Raw genomic sequence first — 27,562 nt, forward strand, 5'->3', positions numbered from 1 at the left:
TTCATCAAAAACAACATGAATGGATTCTTCAACAACGAGAGTTCTCTTGTTGAAGACCCTGTATGCTCTACTAGATGAGGAGTAACCTAAGAAGATCCCCTCATCTGATTTAGCACTAAATTTACTGAGATTGTCCTTTCCATTGTTCAAAATAAAGCATCGACAACCGAAAACATGAAAATAACTTATATTTGGTTTCTTACCTTTTATCAACTCATACGGTGTTTTCTTTAAGATGGATCTAACTAAAGCACGATTTAAGATATAACATGAAGTATTTATTGCTTCAGCCCAAAAATACTTTGGTAGATCCGATTCGCACAACATGGTACGAGCCATATCTGCTAGTGTGCGATTCTTTCTTTCTACCACCCCATTTTGTTGAGGTGTCCTAGGTGCCGAGAAGTTGTGATTGATACCATTTTCTTCACAAAATTTTTCAAAATACTGATTTTCAAACTCGGTACCATGATCACTCCTAATTGCTTTTAGTTTAAGATTGAGTTCATTTGAAACCCTATTATGAAACTTGATAAAAGCGGGAAAGGACTCATCTTTGTGTGCAAGAAATGAAACCCATGTAAAACGTAAAAAATCATCAACAATTACAAGACCAAATTTCTTACCCCCTAGACTAGCAGTTCTAGTGGGTCCAAACAAATCCATGTGAATTAGTTCTAAGGGTTTTGATGTTGAAACTATGTTCTTAGACTTGAAAGAACTTCTTGTTTGTTTCCCTAATTGACATGCAGCACAAATTTTATTCTTTTCAAAGTCTATTTTTGGTAGTCCTTTGACTAGATCCTTTGTAATTAATTTTGAGATTAAATCCATGCTAGCATGCCCTAACCTACGATGCCATAACCAACTAGTCTCATTGACTTTGGGATTCATGGCTACAAGACATTGGCCATCCTTCATGGTGAGATCATCAAGATCTACCATGTAAACATTTCCATGCCTATGTCCTGTGAGTATGATCTCATTGTCAAATGGACTACTAATTATGCATAGTGATGATTCAAATGATACTTTAAAGCCCTTGTCACAAAATTGACTTATACTTAACAAATTATGTTTTAGTCCATTAGCTAACAATACATTGTCAATAAATGAGGAGGGTGATATGGAGATTTTACCAACACCAATAATTCGGCCTTTAGCATTGTCTCCAAATGTGACTACTCCTCCTTCTTTTGATTCCAAGGTGACGAAGAGACTCTTGTCACCGGTCATATGCCTTGAGCAACCACTATCAAGATACCACATTCTCTTTTTATTTCCGGCTGCAAGGCATACCTACAAAATGATCATGTGAAGCTCTTAGGTACCCAAGTTTTCTTGGGTCCTTCGTGGTTAGTGTAGTTGGTTCCCTTAGGCACCCATACTTTAGTTATGTTTTTAGCTTTTACAAATGTACTCTTGTTAGTTTGGATTTTTCTTTGAATACAAGAGTAGGCTTTATGTCCATTCTTTCCACAAAGAAAGCATGTTGGTTTTTCAGTTTTTACGTCTTTTGCTTTTACAAAGAAATTCTTTAGATATTTTTGTTGCTTATTAGTTTTATATCCTAATCCGGCTTTATTAAAAACAGCTCTTTGATTTGAAAGAATAAGATTTAATTTTTCAGAGCTTTGTGTAAATTTTTCAACAATTGGTTTGTATTTATGTACCTCATTCTTAAGATTCAAATTTTCTTTGACTAGTTCTTCCTTATCCTTTTTAAGAGATTCAACATTTTGTGCAAGTGAGGTATTATTATCGAGTAGGGATTTTACTTTTAGATTTAATTCCTTAATTAGTGTTTTTGCCTTTTCATTTTCAATGCTCAGTTTTGAATTTTTGATTTCTAGGTTAGTAGTGTTAATATTTTTAATGCTCTCCTTTTCAATTAATAAGTTTTCAATATTTTCCTTTAGTTTTTGATTGGAGGCTTTTAATTCTTTATTCTTTGCTCCTAACATACTACAATCACCCATAAGTTCTTGAAAAGCCTCATATAATTCTTCTAAAGTGAAATTTATGGTTGGGTTTTGACATACCTCATCGTCTTCGAATGCCATGAAGCATAGATTGGCGGTCTCTTCCTTCTCTTCCTCGGAGGATGATGTGTCACTATCATCCCACGTTGCCTTGAATGCCTTCTTCTTCTTCTTTCCAAAATACTTCTTTTGTTGAGGGCATTCGGAACGAATGTGTCCCGGTCTCTTGCAATCATAGCATACGATTGGGTCTCTTTCTTTTTCCTTTTCTTTTTCCCAATCATTTCTCCCTCCAAATTTCTTTCTTGGGAAGGGTTTCTTTCTTCTCATGAATTTTTTAAACTTCCTTACTATCAAACCCAAGTCCTCATCTTGACTTTCTTCTTCACTCTCACTGCTCTCTTCTTCACATACACTTGAGGTAGCCTTGAGTGCGATTGTCTTTTTCTTTGGCAACTCTTCTTCATGCTGCTTCATCGTGAGCTCATGCGTCATCAATGAGCCCAAGAGTTGTTCTAGCCCCAAAGTGTTGAGGTCTTTGGCTTCTACAATCGCCGTGACCTTTGCTTCCCATGCTTTTGGCAGTGACCTGAGAATTTTACTCACAAGTTCGGGGTTAGTGTAAGATTTGCCCAAGCTTTTTAGGCCATTAATAATTTCGGTAAAACGTGTAAACATGCATGTGATGGTTTCATTAGGTTCCATCTTAAACAATCATATTTGTGAACTAGAATGTTCACTTTGGACTCTTTGACTTGATTTGTACCCTCGTGGGTAACTTCAAGCCTATCCCATACTTCCTTAGCGGAACTACATGTAGAGACTCTATTGAACTCATTTACATCTAAGGAACAAAATAGTGAGTTCATGGCTCTAGAATTGAGTTGAGCCATCCTATCATCATTCTCATCCCAATCCTCCTCAGGTTTGGAAACTCGAATGCCATTAACCACATGTGATGGTTCTTGTGGTTCCTTGACTATAACTCTCCACAAGGCATAGTCTTGTGCTTGAATGAAGATTCTCATTCTAGTCTTCCAATAGGTATAATTTGTCCCATTGAAGAGTGGAGGTCTATTGGTTGCTTGCCCCTCGGCAGGAACATTGTTAAAGGGTGTTGCCATCTAGATCTTTGGCTAAGACGGTTAGGTCTTTCAAGAAATACACAGAGCACCGGCTCTGATACCACTTGTTGCCCAGAGATGGTCACCCAAGAGGGGGGGTGAATTGGGTGTTTTAAAAACTTTTGACTAATTAAAAATAAAACACACGAATATATGCACTAAAGTAAAGAAGGAGGAATGAGAAAGGTCAATCGCAAACACAAGGTTTTATAGTGGTTCGGAGCTTCCACTGCTCCTACATCCACTCCCCAAATCACCTTTGGGAATTTCCACTATAATCCACGATTACAGTACGGTAGTTTTGCGAGTGCACTACCCAACTCGTTGTTTTACACCGGGCTCACAACAAACCCTAAAACCCCCAATTTCACTTAGGCTTGGGACGCCTTTCCCTTGTTCCAAGTCCCTTGACTGGAACAAGCACCACAATGAAAGAGTTTACAAAAGAAAATAAAAGCTCTAAAAAGCAAATATAACAATTATGAACAATTGAACCCGGAAGAATCGTTTTGCAGTTGGAAGCGTGGGAGATATTGATTCTTCCGATGTGGAGCGCGTAGGATTGAGTGTGAGCTTTGAATCCCAAGTGCACGAGAGTGGTTGAGCTTGAAATCACTTGGAAAGCTTGAAAACACTTGATTTCTTCACTTGAATGCACTCACTCCCTTGAACTTTTCTTTCTTACTTCTCTCTTGAATGATCTAGCTTTGGGTTGGTGAAGAGTTGTTGAGAAGCACTTAAGAGGTCCCTTTTATAGCCCAAAAAGTAAATATAGCCGTTAGAGACAAAGTAAAAAGGATTTGAAATTCAAACCAAACCTGAAAAGCTGTCAGTCGCGTCCCAGGCGCTCCGGGGACGTCTCCGCTTCAACGAGAGACGTCTCGGCTACAAGATTTCACTTTTTACGTTGTCTGGGGTCGACTCGGCACTTTAAGGGGACGTCTCGGCTTGTTTGTACTTTTTGAATAGGGACGACTCCGCTGCTTTGGGGACGACTCCGCTTCTTTATCTCTAAAAAACATGTCCTCTGGAATTTCCTGAGAGAGTCGACTCCGCTCCTTCAGGGGACGTCTCGGGTTGTCTGCACTTTATGCATGGGGACGACTCCGCTGTCTCAGGGTCGACTCCGCTTCCTTATCACCGAAAAAACCATTCTCTGGAAAACCCTGAGAGAGCCGTCTCCGCTATCTTGGGGACGACTCGGGAAGTCTCTTTTTTACTTGCGGGGACGACTCCGCGTACAGTGGGGACGTCTCGCGCATATCTCTTGAAAATTGCCTTTCTGCCGCCACTGAGAGAGTCGACTCCGCTACTGAGAGAGTCGACTCCGCTAGCGCGGGGACGACTCGGCAGGTGCCGGGGACGTCTCCAAGTGTCCCAGTTCTTCCTGTTTGTGCCAGAGACGTCTCTGAAACTATCCGGAGACGTCTCGGCTGTCCCTGATCTGTTTTCTTTAACTCAAAATATTCTTCAATAAATTCATAAAAATTATGGAAACTTGCCTAGACATTTCTTAACAATATTCTCAATTAATCACATGAATTCCTCAATTAAATTGTTAAGATAAATGAAATTATACTCTAGTGTTTTGTATTCATCAAAATCCATTAGGGGGTCAACAGGGGTGAATTGGGTTTTAAAAGAATTTAGCTATTTAAAACGTTGTGGATGACTAATTAATGCTTTACCCAGATGATTAATTAATTGCTATGTGCTGTGAATGAAATGAGAGTAAAGGAAAGAGACAAACAATCACAAACACAAGGATTTTATAGTGGTTCGGAGCTAACCCTTGCTCCTACGTCCACTCCCCAAGTCTCACTTGGAAATTCACTATAACCCCTTGGATTACAGCCGGTTGTTTTACAAGCTCACAACCAAACTTGTTGTTTTACGAGCTCACAACGAACTCGGTCGGTTTTTCCAGGCTCACCGACTAGAACCACCCCGATTGTTTTTCCGGGATCACAATCGAACCCTTACATACGTTGGTTTTACACTCGGCTCACCAACCAACCTCAAGACTCTTGATTCAATCCCCCGATTGAATCAAGCAAAGACAAGTTGTAAATAAAAGGGACAAACAGAAAACAAAGCTTCTCAAAAGCAGATAAGCAACAATATAAACAGAAGAGAAGTTAGAAGCCCTCAAACACGTTTGAGTTGGAGTTGAGTAGGGCTTCTCGAACTTCGGGTCTCCTCTTGAATGTGTGATCGACTTGAATGCAGGAGGAGGCTTCCTTAAATGCTGGGAAGAGGAAGTTGGATGGAGTTAATGTCGCTCTTCCCTCTTTTCTGTTGAAGAACAGGTTGCAGAGATTGAATGCTTGATTTCTTTGAGTGGAATCGTTGTTCTCTGCCTTGCTACAGTCCTCTGAGGCTATTTAAGCCATCCCCCACGGAAACTAGCCGTTAGAGACCTTTTTCTGCCCATTCTGCACACTCTGCACAACCTGACAATATGTCCGTTGGTGGGTCGGAGTCGACTCGTGCGATCAGGAGTCGACTCGGCTGTAGCAGGAGTCGACTCAAGCTTTTCTGGAGTCGACTCGGCAACTGTTCCGGATTTGAATTAAAGTAGCCTCTTCGACTGGGAGTCGACTCGACTTGTCCCGGAGTCGACTCAACAACTTCTGGAGCTGACTTGGCTTTTTCGGAGTCGGCTCATCCCATGAAGTCCGTGGATCTATTTTTGAATTTGGTCCACTCGAGTCGACTCGACAATCCTGGGAGTCGACTCGGCGCTCAGAGCCCGAACTCCCGATCTACTGTCTTTTGGCTCGTCCAGTCTTGGAGTCGACTCGAACTTTCCCGGAGTCGACTCGGCTCTCAGTTTTCGAAACTAAGTCTTCTGCCCTTTTGGTGTACCGCTGCCTTGGAGTCGACTCGAGCTTTCTAGGAGTCGACTCGAATCTCAGAGACAGTAAATTGGTCTTCTGTCTTCTTTGGGGTCGCGGTGTCTCGGAGTCGACTCGTGCAATGCGGGAGTCGACTCGAATCTCAGAGTCCAAAAACTGCCCTCTGACTTTTTCTTTGTGTACCGCTGAGAGTCGACTCTCGCTCGCTTTCTTTGGAGTCGACTCGCCAATCCTTGGAGTCGACTCGCGTTCCACCGGAGTCGACTCGAATCTCAGGGTCGAAAACCGCTCTCTGACTTTTCTGCCTGTAACTCCTTGGAGTCGACTCATACTTCTCCGGAGTCGACTCGGTAAACATCGGAGTCGACTCGCGCACTTCAGGAGTCGACTCGCTGACAGGTTTTAAGTTGATTCCTTCTGTCTGTCTGTCTGTTCTCAGTCGGAGTCGACTCATAATGATCCGGAGTCGACTCGAGCCCGTGCCAGTGATCCTGATACGCTTGGAGTCGACTCGTAATATCCTGGAGTCGACTCGAGTCTCAGACTTTGGTTCAAACTGACTTCTTAACTTATCCAAAATATCTTGAACCAAGTCTAGAGACACTTAGACAAGATTTTCACTGAAACACTCAATTGAATTCATTAGTAGACAAAAGATATACTCAAATGCTTTGAGCTCATCAAAATCAAATAGGGTTTTAATCAATCACTCCACAAAATACCATTTTTATTACAAAATTCTTCAAAGTGTTGATTTTCAAATTCAGTACCATGATCACTTCGAATTGCTACTAAGGTGAGCTTCTTTTCATTTATGATATTACTATATAGTTTCAAGAATTCTGAAAATGCTTCATTCTTATGTGCCAAAAATGAAACCCATGTATATCTTGAGAAATCATCTACAATTACTAGTCCATATTTCTTCCCTCCTAGACTCGCAGTTCTAGTGGGTCCAAATAAATCCATGTGTATGAGTTCAAAAGGCCTAGTTGTTGATACTATATTCTTTGATTTGAAAGATGATTTAGTTTGTTTTCCTAATGAGCATGGTCCACAGATTTTGTCTTTTTCAAAAATCAGTTTTGGCACATCTTTTATTAATTCCTTCTTGACTAGTTTTGATATTAATTCCATACTAGCATGTCCTAGTCTACGATGCCAAAGCCAACATGTTTCATTTTTCTTTTCTTCATTAGTAATTAAGCATAATCCATTTTTCTTGCCTAAATCATGAAGATCTACCAAGTAAATATTTCTTTGCCTTTGTCCTACAAGTACAATGCTATTATCTTTAGGATTTGTGATTATGCATACTGATGCTTCAAATGTGACTTTAAATCCTTTATCACAAAATTGACTTATGCTAAGCAGGTTATGTTTCAAACCCTTAACTAATAAGACATTTTCTATAAAAATGGATGGAGTAATGAAAATTTTACCCTTTCCAATGATATGCCCTTTACCATTGTCTCCATAGGTTACTACTCCACCCTTCTTTGATTCCAAGGTGACAAATTGGTCTACGTCACCGGTCATGTGTCTTGAACAGCCGCTATCTAGATACCATCGTTTTTTCACTTTATCAGCTGCAAGACACCCCTGCAATCAAGATCAAGAAAGAGCTTTAGATACCCAAACTATGTTGGGTCCTTTTATGTTAGTACTTGATGTTCCTTTTGGAACCCAAACTTTCTTGAATTTAATCTTATGATTATTACTTAATTTATTTTGACTGGACTTTCTATAGTTACATTCATATGCTTTATGTCCTAATTTATTGCAGCAATGACAAGTAATATTTTTATTTTTAGCTTTTACAAAAATGTTCTTTAAGAATTTTTGTTTTCTATTTATTTTATATCCTAATCCAGCCTTATCATATACAGCTTTTTGACTATCTAGAATCATATTTAATTTGGTAGAACTAAGTGTAAACTTATCTACTAAGAATTTATATTTTTCAGCATCTTCTTTTAACTTGATATTTTCAGCAATTAGATTCTTGGTTTCATTTGTAAGTTTCCTACTTAATGTTTCATAGTTATGAGATAGTTTTAACTTATCTTTGATAAGAGATTGATTTTCTTCTTTTAGAACTTTATTTTTATTGATAAGTTTCCTATGTTCTTCCATGAGTTCTAAGAATGCATCATGTAATTCATCAACAGTAAAATCACATTCAAGTTCAGAATCTACCTCATCGTCATTGGCCAAATGATACATTTGGGCCGTCTCTTGATGATCTTTCTCTTCCGAACTTGACTCCTCACTTTCACTCCATTCAGCCATGAAGTTCTTCTTTTTCAGTTTTCTTGCCATCCATTTCAAATTTGGGCAATCTATCTTATAATGCCCGGGTTTGTTACACTCATAGCAAATAGGAGTTTCTTTTTTCTTTTCTTTGTCCTTACCCTTTTCTTTGCTTGAGCTACCATTGAGGAAGGGTTTCTTTTTATAAAATCTGTTCTTACCTATCATAAATTTTCTGAATTTTCTTTCAAGCATAGCCATCCCTTCTTCATCAAATTCATCATCATCATCTGAATCTTCCGATTCAGTTTGTTGTTTAGGGGTGGTAGTCTTTAGGGCAATGGACTTTCTTCTCTTGACCTCATCTTCCGAATTTTGCCTCATTGTCAACTCATGGGTCATGAGTGATCCTAGAAGTTTCTCTAATTGCAGTGTGTTGAGGTCCTTAGCTTCCTGAATTGCGGTTACCTTGGCCTCCCAAATTCTTGGTAGAGACCTGAGAATTTTTCGCACCAATTCAGAGTTAGTGTAAGACTTTCCTAAACTCTTAAGTCCATTTATAATTTCAGTAAAACGAGTAAACATATCAGTTATAGACTCAGTAGATTTCATTTTAAACAATTCATACTTGTGTACTAATATGTTTATTTTTGACTTCTTAACTTGATTGGTCCCTTCATGAGTGACCTCAAGTTTGTCCCAAATTTTTTTAGCAGAGATGCAAGTAGATATTCTATTAAATTCACTTACATCTAATGAGCAATAAAGTACATTTATAGCTTTTGCATTTAACTGTGCCAATCTTCTATCACTTTCATTCCAATCTATTTCTGGTTTGGGTATGATAGTGCCCTCTATATTAAGTGTGGGTGTGTGAGGTCCTCTAGTAATGATGTACCATAATTCATAGTCTAAAGCTTGAATGAATATCCTCATCCTAGCTTTCCAATATGTGTAGTTTGTGCCATTAAATAGAGGTGGTCTATTTGTGGATTGTCCCTCACTCATAGAACATCCCACTTGGGTTGTCATGATCTTTAACTCTTGATTGTGAGATCAATGAGTACTATTGGAGCACCTTCCTCTGATACCACTTGTTGCCCAAGGTGACAAGCCAAGAGGGGGGGGTGAATTGGTTTCTTTTAATTTTAACTATCTTACTTATGTTAAATGATGAGTTAGTGAACTTAAACAAATCACAATGCAAACAACAAGAAGTATAGTGATTCGGTGCTCTCCTTAGCACCTACGTTCACTCCCCAAGCGACCCCTTGGGAATTCACTATAATCCCGCGGATTACAGTTGGATTGTTTTTCGGGCTCACAATCCAAAAACCTTTACACTTTAGTTTTTCGGGTTCACCAAAAACCTATGTTGGTTTTACGGGCTCACCAACGAACCTATGTTGGTTTTACGGGCTCACCAACGAACCTTTACAATTGGTTTTTCCGGGTTCACCAATCAACCTATGCCGTTGGTTTTGCGGGCTAACCAACCAACCTTTACAAGTAGTTTAATAAACAAAGGAAGAAGATTTAAACTCCTAGATGAGCAAATATAACAATATAATCTACAAAGAAAAGTTTAGAGAATATTTAACGCTTGATGTGACTTCTCTCTTCTTATTCAAGGATGCTTCACTCTTCAAGAGTGGATGGAGCTCTTGATGACTCTTTGAATCTGCTCAACCACTTTCTTTTGACTCTTGAATGAAGCACTTGGATGAAGAAGATTAGGGCACTTTCTCTTTCTTGTGTACACTTTGATATTCTTTGGAAAGGATGTTCTCTCTGATGAATAGTGCCACTTTAAATAGTTTTCTTCATCCATTGGACAAGCCCCAATGGTTAGAATTCAAAAACTAGCCGTTACTCACTGTTGGAAGGACAAAAAGTACTTCTGCAGAACTAGCCGTTATGCTTCTGCCCGTGTTTGGGTCGGCTCAACCTGTCCTTGGGTCGACCCAACTTTCACTTGGGTCGACTCAAACTTTCCTTGGGTCGACCCTCTCAGAACCATAGAAACTTGCAATTCAGCCTTCCTTCACTTGGGCCGACCCAACATTTCTTTGGGTCGACTCAAGGTTCAGTTGGGTCGACTCAACTTCTTCTTGGGTCGACCCTCTCAGGATTTTCAGAGAACCTTTTCTGTCATCTATTCTGTCTTGCCTTTGGGTCGACCCACTCAGGGTTTGGGTCGACTCAAGCTTGGGTCGACTCAACTTTATCTTGGGTCGACCCTCTCAGTATTTTCAGAGAACCATTTTCTGAGTTGTTGAGAAGCTTGATGTTTGGGTCGACTCATGCTTTCCTTGGGTCGACCCAACTTACTGTTCATCTGTGCCATTTTTGCAGAAGTGTGCCAAATGCTTTCTTGATGTGCCGGGGTCGACTCAATCATCCTTTGGGTCGACTCAATCCACACTTTGCTGCAACTCAAGGTTAGATTTATCCAAGTAAACAATGAAATGCATCTTTAACTTATTATTCAAATATACTGAGAGTAACAGACTTATAAATGAAGTATCAATTTAACTTATAACATACTCTCGATTATTGCTTGTTAATCATCAAAATAACACTATCATCCTCAACATCAAACTTCATAAATAGCACCAAAAATTATGTCATCTACATATATTTGCACAATTAAGATAGCATTGTTCTTTCTTTTAATAAATAATGTAGTGTCAATATTTCCTCTCACAAATTGTTTTCAAGTAAAAATTTTCTCAATCTTTCATAACAAGCATGGGGTCCTTGTATTAGATCATACAAAGCCTTGTTTAATTTGAAAACATGATTTAAAAAGTTATAATTTTCAAAATCTGGAGGTTGTTCAACATAAAGCTCCTCGGCAATGTGCCCATTTAAAAATATATTTTTTTTGCATCCATTTGAAATAATTTGAAGATCATAAAAAAAAGAAAAAGCAAATAAGAGTCTAATTTCTTCTAGTTGTGCTACAGGTGTAAAAGTTTTACCAAAATCAATATCTTCTTCTTGATTATAACCTTATGCAACTAATATAGCTTTCTTTCTTACTACAATGCCATTTTCATCTAACTTATTTCTATATATCCATTCAATTCCAATTACAGGATGATCTATGGATCTTTAAACTAAATTTTATAATTTATTTCATCCAAATTGGTTAAGTTCTTCTTGCATTACATTTATCCAATTATGATATTTTTCAACTTCATTTATAATTTTAGGTTCTATTTATGAGACAAAAGCTAAATAATTATAAATATCTCTAAGTGATGACCTAGTTTTAACACCATGAGATGGATCACCTATAATTATTTATTCTAGGTGATTATGAGTATACCTCCACTCCTTGGGTAATTTATGCCTACCTTGAGGTTCATTTGGTGGATCTTGCTTTTCTTCCTTTTCATTCTCATGTTCATCTTCCTTTTCTTCTTCATTCTACACCAAGATGGCTTACAGTGGAAGAGTATCTTAGAAAGATGGCTTCCCCAAATTTTGCATCAAATGTTTCTAGCCTATCTTTTTCATTATTCAAAATAAAATAATGACAAACAACAATATGAAAAAAATTCAATATTAGATTTTCTTCCTTTCCAAAGTTATTATGTGGTTTTATTTAAAATAGGTCTTATCAAAGGATGGTTCAAAATGTAACATATTGTATTAATTGTTTCCGCCCAAAAGTATTCTCGAAGGTTGGTTTTACATAGCATAGTACGAGCTAGTTCTTTTAAAGTTTTATTCTTTCTTTCTACAACCACATTTTGTTGAGATATCATAAATGTAGAAAAATTATATTGAATATCAATTTTATTATAAAACTTCTGAAAATTATAATTTTCAAATTCAGTATAGTCACTTCAAATGCATAAAGTTGTTAAACCCTTTTCATTTGAAATTTTTCGATAAAGTTTTGTAAAAGCAGCAAATGCTTCATCTATATGAGCTAAGAATAAAACCCAAGTGAATCAAGAGTAATCATCAATAATTATAAAGCCAAAAAATTTACCGCCTAGCTTGTGGTGCTAGTAGGTCCAAACAAATCCATATGCAACAATTTCAATGGCCTAGAACTTGAAACAATATTTTTTTATTTGAATAAACTATAGTTTGTTTTTCTAGTTATCATATATCACATATTTTCTCTTTATCAACATTTAATTTAGGTAAACCTACAACTAAATATTTTTGAATAAGTTTTGAAATCAAATCCATACTAGTATGCGCTAGTCTACGATGCCATAACTAACTAGTCTCATTGACTTTGTCATTCATTGGAACAAGGTAAATGATTTTCTCTTTGAAGCTCTCTTTCTTTTTCTTTCTCTTTCTTGCTTTGATGGATTTTTTTTGTACTACTTGAACTCACTTCTTTCTTTGGTATTCTCATGCATTTATACCCTTTAGAAGAGGTTGGAACAAACTCCTGGCCATTAGATAGGTACTACAACCATTGTGTAACTCATAAAAAAAACTAGTCGTTACTATTGTCAGGTGCAGAAAGGTCGACTCGACATCTTCAGAGGTCGACTCAAGCTTACTTCTATTTCTATTGCGCTATCTTTCTTTTGTGTACATTGTGGGGTCAGTTCTCTTAGTTCAGAGGTCGACTCCTCTAGTGACAAGAGTGGACTCGTTGTTTTCAGAGATCGACTCTCTAATAGATTAAGTTTTATTGCTCTCTGTCTTTCCACTGCGCTCGTTTAGGGGTCGACTCTTGTTTGACTAGAGTTGGCTCGTGATTTTTATTGGTCACCTCGCCAATACAATAAATTTCTCTCCTTTCTGTCTATCCTGCGAGATTGTTCTGGGGTCGACTCGTAATCGGCTATAATTGGCACGTGAAGGCATATCGGTCAGCAACTATGCACCAGGGTCAACTCATTTTAAACTTGCGGTCGACTCTTAAGATAGCTTAGGATGAAATTTTTTATATTTGCATGTGAGCTTCCAAGGATTGTTCCATGGCCTTGTTAGAGTTATGCTTCTTGATGTAGAGCTTTAGATATAAGATCTTCATTGAAGAGTTAATGAAGGCTTTCTGAAATCAATCAATTAAACTCAAAAGAATATATTAGTCATCTTTTTACTTAATTATTTTGTATCATCAAAATCAATACTTTAGGGTCAATAACTCTCCCTTTTTGATGGTGACAAAACTATTGAGTTCCAAAAGAGAATGATATAAATAGTGAGAACATCTTTTAGAACTTTATAAATTTACAAAATTCAAATAGTAGAAATAAGCAGGAATAACATCTGAGTTTATATTTGCAAAATTCAAAGAGTGATAAGAGTTTATATTTCCTTGATACCATTCACTCTTTATTCTTGATTGATTGAATTTACTTTTGTCACAAGGTTTGTAAATAATTCTCCCCTGTTGATCCTCAAGGATGCATTTTGATGATGCAAAATAAGTTGAGTCAAAAGTTAACTAATCTATTGCCTTGAGTTTAATTGATTTATTTCAGACAGCAAAGAAAAAAAGTCTTCAGCTACTCTCATAAGAAGATCATTTATCTGAAGTTCCACATCAAGAGTTGAACTACGAAAAGGCTATAAAAATATTTTTTGAAAGCTCACATGCAATACAGAGAATTTCATCTTAAGTTATCTTAAGAGTCGACCCCAAACTTGCAACGAGTCAACCCCGGCACACTATCGCTGACTGATATGTCTTTACGAGCCGACTCCAATAGATCGTGAGTCGACCCCAAAACAATCTCAAAAGACAAATAGAAAACCAAAAAATCTATCACATTGATGAGTCGACCCGAAAGTACACAAGGTGACTTCACTCTAGCAAGAGTCGACTCCAGTGAAAAGCAAGTTGACCCCTAAATAGTTACAGAGAAAAGATAGAGAGGTAGAAAAATTATCGCTTTGGCATGAATTGACTCCGATCAAACTAGAGTTGATCCTAGAAACAAAGAAGTTAACCCCAGAACGGCCATAGTGGAAAGACAGCATGTAGTAAAACTTAGTCTATTGAAGAGTTGACCCCTAAAAACAATGAGTCGACCCCAGTCATTTGACAAGTCAACCCCTGAACTAGAAAAGCCGACTCCACAAGTGCTATAGATGAAAGATAGAGCACAACAAAAACAAACACAAGTTTGAGGTGACTCATTGATGAGAGCACAAAAGTGCAATCATCGTACCATCTTAATTAGTATTATAGTTAATCATTAATGATAAAATTAATTAATTAACGTTGTATTTGTGTTTAAGTGCAAGTAATCCAGGAAACCCAATAACATTGGGTTTGAGCCCAATGCCCGGCAGCCCGAGCTCAACAAATTCTCCAGCTGCCATGCATGCATGAAATCCCAGCCGTCCACGTCTCATCCAAACCTGCATTCAATAAAACATCACTAGACCATCAACTGTCCACATCAGCGTCATCCCTGTGCTAGCTTCTACAAAATGCGTCTCCAGCTCTCAGCCCGTATCTGCATCCCGTGACTCGTCCGCACCTGCAGCCGTGGCATCCCTTCCAAATCCTCCATGCCATCAACGCGATCGCTGCCAGCATCCCAGATTTTTGATGATCCCGCATCCTCCCAGTTCCATTCCGTGATCAATGCCCCCAACGCTTCTCTTCCGCACTTCACAAAATAATGAAGGGAGATCCTCCGAAACTCTTCACCCGGATCCATGCCTTCGTTCAAGCGCCCGTTCGGACGCAGCCCAGCACTCCATCCGCTCGTGATTCTCCCCCAAATCCCAGGCGATCGCACGTCCATCCGTGATCCCACGTTGCTCCCCCACCTCTGCTTCCTTTCTCCATGATCCAAGCATTCTGGATCGGTCGCCTCCACCGCAATCTCCCAGCAATTTCTAGATCACGTGATGAATGCCAAGCTTTCTGCATCTCATCCCGTGCGTACGCCCCATTCCTCTTCTCCCGTGATGCATCCAGACCGATGTCCGTCCATATTAGCTCCCCTCTGCACTCCTAGCGATTTTCCAGCTTCCACGGATCAAGCTTCCGCGAGTAATGCATCCAAGGATTTCCGCTTCCAATCCGGCACCCAAGGAAGGAAATCCCAGCATCCGTTTCTCCTCCCGTCGATCCTGCGGCACTCTTCATTCCGGATCAGCCTCCTCTCAACATTCCGTGGCCAGCTAGATGGGAATCCACGTCTCAGCCTTCCCATGATCCCGCGTCCGCTCCGAAGAAGAGATCCCACGTCTGTTCCGAAGAGATGATCCCGCGCACGATCCCAGGCGCCCGTTCCTCCTCCTCTCCATACGCAATCAAGGCTGGCTTCAAGGTCTTCGGCGATTTATAAGAGGAGGACGGGAGGAGAAAGGAGGGAGCTCTCGGTGCGGGGTGGAGGCCAAGTAACAGGGGAGGTCGGCTGGTTCAAGAAGGAACAAGGGAGAGGGCTCGGTTTGGGAGAGAAAGAAGGAAAAAAAAAAAAAAAGAAACAGAGCATGGCTCTATTTTGTGAAAAGAAAGAATAAAAAATAGAAGATAAAAGGAGAGTTTTCTTGTTTTTCTTCCTTTGTTTTTATATTTTATTTTATAGAAAGAGGAAGCATTAGGCTTCCAATCTTCATTTTACTTTTGTAATTGTTCTTTTATGCAATCCATTAATTTTTCTTTTATGCAATTCATGTTTTAGGTTAAGTTTAATTCCTGCAGTTTATTTTATGCATTCAAGAATTCTTGTTTTAGTTGCAATATATGAAATTTTCTTTCATGCAGTTTATGTTCCAGGCTTCAATCTTCCTAAGCACTGTTTTCATCCATGCCAAAGTTTTCCTTTGAATAGTTAAATATTTGATTAAATTTATAAATGCTCTTCTATTCCAAGTATTTGTCTTTTCGTTATTTTCAAATGGAAAACCTTCTCTGGTAGACTAGAGAATTATTTAACATCCTCAAAATAATATTTTTCTTCTATCATTTAAAAATCGATTTTGAATCCGAGTGAACGTTTTAATTTTTATGCAACTCCAATCGCCTCCCTGTGGATCGACCTCTTATGACCACTATTCTTCGAGTAGAACATGTAAGAGTAAAATTAATTTAAATTTTGTTTGTCGATTCTAACAACGATCTGTTTAGCATATTTTTAGGTAAACAGGAATCGGACAACACTCATGAAGATCATGAATCAATCCCAAAAAATCTCGAGTCGACTACAGAAAATGGTGAGTCAACCTCTTTGTGCCTAACAATGGTAATAGCTAGTTTTTTTGTGAATTAGAATGGTTGTTTTCATCTCACAACTGTTCTATTACCTATCTAACAGCTAAAAAAGTATTCCAACCATCTTCAAAGAGTATAAATGTATAAGAACACTAAAGAAAAAATAGAGCTCAAGTACTACAAAAAAAAACATCCCAAATCAGAAAATACTATCGATAAAACAAATCAACTAAAGCAAGAAAAGAAAGCAGGAAGAGAGAGTTTCAAAGAAAATATCATTCAAGAGCCTTTATTATGAGCTTAAAGATCACGTCTTCAATATCAGAGAGTTGGTGAAGCACCTTCAAGAGTAATTAAGTCAACCAACAGAGTCTAGCTCCATTTTTTATTTTGTATTATTGTCTTGAAACTGTATTTATTGTGTCAGCACTTATTTCTTTCTATTCTTTGCTGTAACAAGTTTCAGAAATTGAAACTTGAGAAAAAGGTCCATCCAAACCTGAAATTAGATTGTGAAGGTTTTCATTGATTTTTTGAAAAAATTAACTCAGTTGATTGTGAACCCAGAAAACAATCGGTGTAGAATTTGGTTGATTTCTTAGAAAAATCAACTAGGTTTATTGTGAACCCAAAAAATAATTTGTTGAAAGTTTTGGTTGATTGCCTAAAAAAATCAATTGGTTGGTCATGCACCCAAAAATAATTATGTTATAATCTGGGATGTAGATTATAGTAAAATTCTCAAAAAAAAAAGTTTTAGGGAGTGGACCTAGGTGAAGGGTTGGCACCGAGCCACTTTAGATTTTTTGTATTTGTGTTGATTGCTTTACTTGCATTAATTTCTTCCATATTTATTTTTTACTAATTTGCTAAAATTAAAATTTATCTATCATGCTTTTAATTCCGCTGCATTCACTTAAAGATCTTGAAAAATTCAATTCATCCCTCTCTTGGATTGCATATCTGGGCAACAACTGGTATCAGAGCTTGGTACTCAGTAGATCATTAATCTAACCTTCAAAAGTTAAAGATCTATGATAGCCCCTATTGGTACCTCTCTCCTCGAGGGTCAGTCCATGAAGAGATCTCCTCTGTTTAATGGCACCAACTACACTTTTTTGGAAAACTCGCATGCGCATTTTTATTCAAGTACTAGACTATGACATATGGAGTATCATAGTTAATGGACCTTACACACCAACAAAAATTATTGATGGTGTCTCTTTCCAAACCCGAAGGAGAATGGGATGAGTTAGATAACATGATAGCTTAGCTAAATGCTAAGGCCAAAAATATTTTATATTACTCATTAGATAAAAATGAATTTAATTGTATTTAAACCTGTTTATCTGCTAAAAAATCTAGGATAGGCTAGAAGTAACTCATGAAGGCACTAAGCAGGTTAAGGAGTCTAAAATCAATTTGATTGTACATAAATATGTGCTATTTAAGACGGAGTCTAGTAAGTATATTTATGATATGTTTACTCACTTCACTAATATTTTTTATGATCTTAAATATCTTGAAAAATCATATACTAATAGTGATTTGGTGAGAAATATTCTCAGGTCATTGTTGAGAGCTTGGGAGGCAAAAGTCACTGCCATTCAAAAACTAAAGGATCTTAACGCCCTTTCTCTAAAAGAACTGTTGGGTTTGCTGATGACTCACAAGCTATCCATGATGCAAAACTTGAAAGAAGATGAATCAAAGAAAAGAAGGACCAAGGCTCTCAAATCTACTGCTCAACAAGAGAAAGAGAGCGAAAAATCAAAGTGTGACAAAGATATGGCCCTCATTATAAGAAGATTCAGGAGGTTTATGAGAAGAAGGACAGGAATTAGAAGAAAGCCTTTGGCAAAGGGAGATTAGAGCAAAAAAAGAAAAAGTAATAGCTGCTAATATGCTACGAGTGAAAGAAATTAGGCCACTATAGACCAGACTATCCACTGCTAAAGAAAGCTCTAGAAAAAGCCAAAGAAGAAAGCAATGGTCGCTGCTTGGAGTGACAACGATGAATCAATCTCAGAGAATGAGAACTAAGAAATAGTAAACTTATGCCTTATGGTTCACGAGGATAAGGAAAAATATTTGATGATGATGTAGATTCATTAGGCAAAGAAATGAAGGACCTTACCATAAGGGACAGATCAACACAAGATGCAATGAACTAAGAAGAAAAAGATGATGGTAATGATCAAGAAGAAAAGGATTGGTCACAACAGCAATCTCGAGGTAGATATGACTTATCTAGAGAATGAAGATATATTCATAGTCACCCTAAAGAATTTATTATTGGTGATCCTTTACATAAGGTAATAACTAGATCATCTATTAGAGATACATGCAATCATTTACCTTTTGTTTCTCAAATAAAACCTAAATTAATGGAAGAAGCTGAACAAGATCATAATTGGTTAAATGCTATACAAGAAGAATTTAACCAATTTGAAAGAAATAATGTTTGGAAACTTATAAGTAGACCCAAGGATTATCCAATAATAGGAACAAAATAGGTTTATGAAAACAAACTAAATAAAGATGGAATTGTAACAAGAAACAAAACTAGATTAGTTGCTAAACGATATAACCAAGAAGAAGGCATTGACTTTAATAAAATTTTTGCACATGTAGCAAGACTAGAATTTATCAGATTATTGCTTGCATTTGTTTACTACATGAATTTTAAATTTCTTCAAATAGATGTTAAAAGCGTCTTTTTGAATGGTTTTATTGCTAAAAAGTTTATCTAGAATAACCGCCTGGTTTTCAAAATCATAAATTTTCGAATTATGTATTTAAATTAAACAAAGCTTTGTATGGTTAAAGCAAGCTCCTAAAGCTTGGTATGAAAGATCAAGCAAATTTATTTTAAAAAATAATTTTTCAAGAGAAAATATAGATAAAACTTTGTTTATAAAAGAAAAAGATAATGACACTTTAATTGTATAAATTTCTGTTGATAATATTATATTTGGTGCAACTAATGAAGTTTTATGCTAAGATTTTGCTAAGCTTATACAGGAATGATTAGCCTACAGCTAGGTAGCGAACTTTCATTGATTGGTTCTTCTTATCAGCATAGGCCAGTTGGGAGATATATTATCCTTTTTTCTCATTCATGAGATCTCCACCCTGAAGATTTAGTTAAATCAAATATTCTTCATTTTATTAATCTAAAAATTTCTTCTTTATTTTTGTTTGTTTTTATTTATTTTTTAAAAGAATTTTTCAGACTTGCAGCTAGCCCCATACGAGGCCATTTTAACCGTCGATTAGCGAGCAACAGATCCCGCGGTCTTGGGACCGGGCCGGATCGGTCCGCTTCCGTTTCGCTGCCGAAGCCGGGTGGGGGCTAGAAGGGCTTGCATCGTTCCCCGCTGCGAGCGAGAGGGATAGCGAGAAAAGCTTCGCATGCGCCTGCGAGTTAGGGACATAGAGGAAGGGAAGGAAGAGGAGGATAAGAGAAGAAGGGCGATGTCAAGATCTCTGCTCCGCCGGATAACGCCGTTAGTTCACGGCCGGATACAACGGAACCAGAGGCTCCTGGGCTCCGCCGCGGAGGAATTGCCATCGGAAAGCCCGGATGCCGTTCGCATGACGGAAAACTGCATCCGAGTACCCTTCTCTTGCCCTCGCCCCCTTTTCTCCTGGTTTTGTTTTTTTTCTGCCCATTTTATTCGCTCGATAATTGCTTAAAGAAAATATTGTGATTTTGTAAGCAGTCATTCACAATTGTTTTTGCGGGTGTTTGTTTTAAATAGTCAGTGATTTATGAAAAATATAGAATTATGTGCCAACATATATAATAGGTTCTGTGTAAGCAAATTGGGGAAGTCAGAATTAGGGGATTGGGGAAGCAGTCCTGAACTTGTTTTGAATTAATTAAAGGATTTCTTTAGATGTTGGTATTTATGTGTATTTGTTCAGAATCATAATAGGGGTTATTTTCATATTTCAGCGAAGATGTAAATTTGAGGGGTTTTTCCCTTTTTCTTATAGCTGTAAGCTAGGCTTAAGATCAAATTAAATTAAATTATGACAGAATTAAGCTCAAGTTGAGGTCAGTTTCTTTCATGCCAAGCTTTAGCTGCACACAGGCGGCTTATTTAAGGAATTGGAGAGGAGATTTTAGTCATAGAGAAGTTTCGTTAAATTTTTATCGGTAATATTAATAGGTTGTGATTGTATAATTAAATTAAAATTACAAGTTTTTATTAGCAAAGAGAAACTAAATTTACATGCGCACACACATGCACACATATATTTGAGCTTAAGCAAGCTGAGAGCACACCCTGAGATTGGTTATTCTCAAGGTTGTCTAATTTTGCTGCTTGCCCAGGCCCTTGTCAAGCAAATATCAAGCTGTTCTGGATGACAATCCTACTTATAGTTAACTTGGTTAGTCCTTCCAAACCTTTCATTTGTTGGGATGACAAGGAAGGAAATACTCGTAAAGAAAGTTTAGTTGGCGCCTCAAAACGCTTGTGAGAGACCTTGGAGGCATATTAGGTCTCTCACTATCTGAAAGATTTATTGATACATAGGGGCATTCTTCTTGATATCTGATGACCTGATGTTAGTGAATTTCTGTTCTCAAGTGACCTCATGTAGATATCAAAGAAAGTTCAAATTTTAAGAATTTTGGATAATCAATGGATGAACATACTGACGAATCTGCTGACTCAGAAAATAATTACTCTGTAGCCAATAGCTTTTCTTTTCTTAATTCGAACATGTAAAAGTTGCTTCGTAATCCAGTTGATTAAGTGATCTTTTTTTTCCCAAAATGAGATGGGTCAGTTCTATTTTCCGGCTAGTAGCTTAGTTTTTGACAAATAGGAGCTTTCTTGAAACCATAAAGAATTAACTTAAAGTGTTATAAACATATCAGGTGCTTTTACTCAGGTTTTAGTCTCTAGTGTCTATTCTTTTTGATCTTTTTCTCCATTGTTGCACTTAGTAATGTTGACTATAAGTTTGTTTTGTAGAGATTGAAACAACTGCATGCCAAAGAATCATCTGCTGAGGGGAAGATGCTTCGGTTAAGTGTCGAAACTGGTGGATGTTCTGGATTCCAGTATGTCTTTTTGCTTGATGACAAGAAAAATGCAGATGATAGGTTCTCTTCTATCCCTGAGGAATATCAATTGCTTATGAACAACAATTAGGATTGTTTTCTTTTCTTACAATGGTATATTCTATGACATATATATGTTGTTGGAATGCTTGTAGAGTCTTTGAGAAGGATGGTGTTAAGCTGGTGGTTGACAACATCTCCTATGACTTTGTGAAAGGTGCAACCATTGATTATGTTGAAGAATTGATTCGTTCTGCATTCCTGGTTAGCTCCTTCATCATTGAATGCCACTCTTGGAGATACATAATTATTTGACACACATTTATTTGTAAACTATATATGGCGTATGTTTATTACTTGTACTGATAACAATTGCATGCAACTGTTGTTTGTTTGAACAAGTTTTATTGCATATAACAAAAATGAAATTGCTCACACAAAAGGGTTACAATGATTGTTTCATTCATCTTATGCATGATATTGATTTAGTACCAATATCCGATTCGGGTGGCGTACCAATATTCGATATGCCGAAAAGACTCCATATCGTACTGTATCGATATAGTGCTAGTGTGGCATTGATATGGAGTTCGGTACTGAGACGGCGAATCTTGGTCTTATATCTTATGTGATTCTTTTAAAAGTTGTTATGTCACAAAATTGCTAGGATAGATATGAGAGATGGTTAGGGCATAGAGTTAAAATATGTCAAGCTAGGATTGAAGAAAATTTACAATAAAAATCAGTCTGAATATTCTAATCTAGGATAGAGGTAAATTTTAAAATTATGAATGCAGATGATAGGGGAATTCTGAATGATAAGAACAATTCTTAGGCCTAAGGGAAGGTGAGAAACAAATATGGTAAAGAATAAAAAAGTGACTCTATTTATCTAATATGAATACAATGGAGGCTAAACATAGAAAATGGTTGACCAGCAACAAAGGATCGAGATCTGTGTTTTAAATGTCACTGCCTTTTTTATGGTGCTGGACCAGCAGGTGACACCTCTAAACCCTAAAATTCCTCTATACCGCAAAACTTAAATGTGTCTTACTCAAGAAAATTCTCCGCTAACTCGACATCTTTATAAACAAAGAGATTTCTTTCTTTCTAAAAAATGTTGATGGATTACAATGGTTGTTGTATCAGTTGGCACAAGTTTGTAGGTGTCATGGTGCCAAACGGACACATGACATGGGTGCATGCTATTGCCTGTGTGCCAGTGTGTGCCTAGGTGTGCTAGTATGTGGCAAGCACTGGCATGGCATGACAAAAAATAGCATGTATGGTGCCAATGCCAAGTTGGCAAGTCTTGGCAGAAGGCACTAAAACCTTGATTGATAAATCACTACTAGCATTGGACAATTGCAGTGCATGTGCAGATGCATAGATGGCTCTTATACCCTACCTGACCTTTATGTGTCTTGATAAATACGCTTATACTTTCAGCTGATGCTCCTCTTGTCCTTGCCCTCAAGGAAAGCATTAATTTAACTAACATAGAAGTATATATTAAAACAGAGAGTACTTATATCTGTGCAGTTGGTAGAGACTTGTGAAAATTGTTTTTTTTTTTTGGGGGTTGAAGATATTATGTGGGACTGACAGACGAGAGAATCAGGACAGCTCATGGATGGTAGTTGGATGCTTTATTGCATTAATGATAGTAGAGATAACCCAAACATATCAACTTTGATTTAGCTCTTTAAGCTAAGAAAACATTAATAAATCTAACTCCATGACTTCCACAGACCCCCTGCTTACACTTTTTTTGTTTTGTTTAACACCATTTACATATCTCCAGAACTCAGTCTTTACAATATAGCTGCTTCTACTTCTCACTCAAACTCCATAAAGAATTTTGTGCCAGAGTTCGAGGTCGAAAATGTCATTATGCTCAATGCTGAGGGAGAATAGGTCATTATCAGAATGTGGGATAAATAACAAAAGAGGTGTAAAGTCTGTTCTCTTGTTTTTTTAAGATTGGAATATGTATTATTTTAGGCCAAATTGGTGCACCAGAAATGAACCTATGGGATGGTGATCAAGTTAAATATCAATTAAACAGACTTGAGGGCAACTCAATGTTCAGTTGGTAAAAGGATGACATCCAACCCTATTTTTGATAAGTATGTAATGTGATAGTCTACAGGCTAGAATTCTAGAAAATTTGGTGAAGATTGGATCATCATTTATTGCTCAGGAAATTTATCATGTAGTTACTTTTAACTTATGTCATTCTTGTAATTAAATTTTAACATTGGTGACAAGTAATTCACTGTGTTTTCTGATCCTCAAGAAAACTTGAACTCATGGAGTTTCTGTTAGAATCCTGTGCTTTGTGGCTCGCTTTGGTGAGAATCCTATCTGCAGGTGGTGTGCCTAACACCTCATTTCTACCCTTATGCAACATTTCTCACCATCACAAATATAAAGCAACTTACATAGTCAATGTGTTTTATCAAAAGAAAAAAAAGGCACAACATCTACTGGTTCCATATGAAAAGTAACATCTAAATGGTTACTCTAATTAAGGTTCGTCATACCAGTGCATATCGCCCTATACCGGTGTGTACAGGTATCGAACTGAGACTCAGTATGATCGGTATGCTGAACCGACCCCAGCATGCTGACACTGTACCAGCATGGTACAGGCATGGGATCTTGTATCAAAATGGCAAACCTCGACTCGAATTGAACTAAAATTTCATATATAATGTACCTGAATTTTTGTTTTTCTTTGAACTTTCTTATGCGGAAATATAGATCCTTATTCCAATTGATCAATGTTTGAGCATTAAATACCTGACATGAATAAGAAATATATGACAGAATTTAGTGGCAAAAGATGAACAATAGAATCAATTATGAATGAATGTTCCATAAATTTTGTTAAACATAAGAAAATAATATACCAAAATGCCTATTGAGGCAAAACTAGTCCAAAGGGACTATGGTATGGAGGCATGCTAATTAGTCTCAACAAGATTGCAACAGGTTTGTGTAGAGTCCCATAGAAGTCTAAGATAGAGACACCAGGAAAATGGGAAGAAAAATAGAATGGAGAGTGTGGGTAATTTTTTGCAGACTGCAATGATTCAAGTGGTAAAGTTATGTCTATTCACATCATAATCCAACTTCAATCTCCTAGTGAGTGACCTCAACCTCGAATCGATCAACTCAAAAAGCTTAGGTCCATGTCTTCAGTACCCAGTACCCACACTCATTAGGGAAAGCAGCAACAACATCAACAGTCTGATAAACCTTAAATGATGGATCAACATGAACGAGCTTGGACCCGCAAGATTGCTTCCTGACCTTCTGCACTTTGTCCATTTCTTCACACACACTCTGTAGGCGAAGCAGAAACAACTTAAACAGTCTAATAAACCTTATACCATAGATCAACATGAACAAGCTTGGACCAGCAACTATTGCCCCCTAACCTTCTGCACTTCATTGTAAAGAGGTTCAAGGAGAGATGCACACACCAACCTTTGAGCCTTGTTGAGCACTTTCTCAAGGTACCAGCAACAGCCTTGAACATTGGTGCTAATGAAAACCATTGTATACATCTTCATTTTTCTACCTTAATAGTAGCATTTTCTGACAGCCATGATTATCATCTTCTTTTATCTGCAAATCGAGCTTCACATGATTTTTGTTGTGTGGCTGCATGCATCATTATGAAGGCTAATAAACAATGGGTATAGCTTGGAGGTTTGCATCTCCTAATTGTTGTTTGTAATCATTATAGCAAGGAGAATGGTTTCTTAGTGTAATTTGCTAGAACCGGCCAGAGATCCAGCATTAGATTTTCTTTTCTGGTCCATCATTGTTGATGTATCTTATTTTTCGAACTCACTCCGAATGTACAGCTGCTCCTGTAGATACATTTCTTTACTGTCCTACTCTACTAGAGTGCTAGATTATATCTTCTCGTGTTGTCCTTTTTCTGACTTGCCAGGACACCACCCCTGTTTTGAAACTCAATTGTTTCTTTAATTCAATACACCAGTTCTGAGGCATGACAGCGACTCCACCTATTTTTGCTATTCACATAACAAAGTTGCTTCTCGATACTAATTGTGGTTCACGCATTGTAGTTATCCAAGAGAAAGTGCCTTACAAGTTCTCTTAATTCTGCATGATAAATTTCATGTTCCTGTAGTTAATTCACTTATTATAATCATCCTATCTGTACTCTCTGCTGAAAGTTATATGGTTTGTGAGTGGGAATGTGTTACTTTTTTCACATTGAAAAATGGACGTTAGATACCCTTGCATTGCATTTTGTCCAAAACTACATTCTTTATCGATCTTATACCATCAGCTGAATTGTTACAAGCTCTACCTACCCTATGCTTGTTGCCAATTATATGATATGTAGTTGTGGGGGATGATTTATCGCTACATTGGAATGTTTGTGGAGAAAGTTTCTTGATATGTTCAAATCTGCTGCATAGTAGTTGATAAAATTGAGCTTATTGCGCAGGTGGCAACCAACCCAAATGCAGTAGGGGGCTGCAGCTGCAAAAGCTCTTTTATGGTCAATTAAGCGCCAGGATGGTGGGAAGCACCTCCTTCCATCGCTACACACAGGTTTTCCACTGCATTTGACTCTGATGTCCTTTACTTGCTGTACTAATTGATAATAACAGTATACTGAATTGAGTCAGCATCATGTACCTCTTCATTTTTGTAAAATTTGAGCTTGTTAATGGCAGAATTGTTTATCCACAATAACATTAACAGTTTGATGCTGTTGCCTGGTACTGTGATTTGCTTGGGCCTATATTCTTTACTATTGATGAAAGTCAGATCAGCAAATCCTGCAGGATACACCATCTGGATGCTAAAGTCAAATAATTTCTTTCATGATCTGGTCTTGTGCATGGTAAAGTTAAACACAGACGTTATGATCTAGTTGCAGAGGCAAGATATCGAAACTAGGCATAATTAGCTTGCTTCTTAATCACAAAATAAAACACCCTGCATTCGAATCCCGCTAGCAAGTATCTGGGTGAGGGGTAACCCTCCCCCTTTTCTTTGTATTGATCACAGGATTACCAGCTCTAAAATGGTTGGGAGGGTCTTTTCTGATGTCCATGGAAAATATCTACGAAGGCGTCGGCAAGTTTATGTGCAATTTTTGATTGTATTGAGGTTCCAGCGCAGTGGGGGACTGGCTAAGAGCAGGCTTACTATAAGAGCTTGCCACCATGATTTCTAGCTGCCACTGGCTAATCTTGCCCATTAAACCAGCAAGCTGCCACAACATTACGTCCCTTTCTCTCACCCCTGAAACAGCCAATTATTTCACCCTATTAGAGCCTCTTACAAATCTAGCCCGTGCTGATTAGGTCATTTTAATCGATTTTACCCTGCCTGTGTTCTTCACCAACCAAGCATAGACAACAAGGTACTCGAGTCATTGCAGGCTGGTAAACAAGGCCATTTTTATGAAACACTCGTTGCATCAATTACGAAATGAGATGTAGAGGACTCATTGTGGAACTTTGCTTCGGACAGAGCACCAAGATCTGATGGACTTCAATAGTTTTCAGGATGTTTGGTCCATAATTAAGATGGATGTGGTCGAGGTTGTGAAAGAGTTCTTTGCTACGTGGAAAGCGACATATATAACTCCTATTACAAAGGAAAACAATCCACTGCAGTTTAAGAACTATAGATCTATCGGTTTGTGTAATTCCATCTATAAAGTGATCGCCAAAATTCTGGTTAGTAGAATGAAGAAGAATAGGGTGCCTTCATCCAAGACCATTCTATCACTAATAATGTGTTGTTAGCTCAATAGATCATGCACTCAATGGAGAAAGTCTCTAAAAGGAACTCATTAATGGTGATAAAGGCAAATATGGAGAGATCATACAATAGAATTAAGTGGGATTACCTGTTCTCTGTGCTTCAACGCTTAGGTTTTCATAATACATTTATCAAATGGATTAAAGGTTGTGTGAGCAGCTCTAGTTTCTTTATCCTGGTCAATCGAGTTCCTTTGAATTGGTTTTCATATACTCTTGGATTATACCAAGGCTATCCACTATATCCTTTTCCTTTTACCATGCGCTCAGATATGT

At 37.6% G+C, this 27,562-nt stretch overlaps 1 protein-coding gene across 1 annotated transcript; it reads left to right on the forward strand.

Moving 5' to 3' along the window:
- Positions 1 to 19,667: 19,667 nt before the first annotated feature.
- LOC103724273 (Iron-sulfur cluster biosynthesis family protein) lies at positions 19,668 to 26,236 on the forward strand. The gene is made up of 4 exons (XM_039120203.3): positions 19,668 to 19,996; positions 21,370 to 21,500; positions 21,614 to 21,722; positions 25,957 to 26,236. The coding sequence occupies exons 1-4, from the start codon at positions 19,793 to 19,795 to the stop codon at positions 26,017 to 26,019; spliced, it is 507 nt and encodes a 168-aa protein (XP_038976131.2). The 5' UTR covers positions 19,668 to 19,792; the 3' UTR covers positions 26,020 to 26,236.
- Positions 26,237 to 27,562: the final 1,326 nt, after the last annotated feature.

Source organism: Phoenix dactylifera, chromosome 11 (genome assembly GCF_051530095.1).
Source record: "Phoenix dactylifera cultivar Ajwa chromosome 11, Ajwa_hap1_PhDact_Kaust_v1.1, whole genome shotgun sequence".
NCBI lineage: Eukaryota > Viridiplantae > Streptophyta > Magnoliopsida > Arecales > Arecaceae > Phoenix > Phoenix dactylifera.

Excerpts from the sequence above, each read along its gene's own strand:
- LOC103724273 (XM_039120203.3), top strand. The coding sequence starts at position 19,793 with ATGCGCCTGCGAGTTAGGGACATAGAGGAAGGGAAGGAAGAGGAGGAT. Across the intron at positions 19,997-21,369 it reads TGACGGAAAACTGCATCCGA|AGATTGAAACAACTGCATGC; the intron begins GTACCCTTCTCT and ends TTTGTTTTGTAG. Across the intron at positions 21,723-25,956 it reads TGATTCGTTCTGCATTCCTG|GTGGCAACCAACCCAAATGC; the intron begins GTTAGCTCCTTC and ends CTTATTGCGCAG.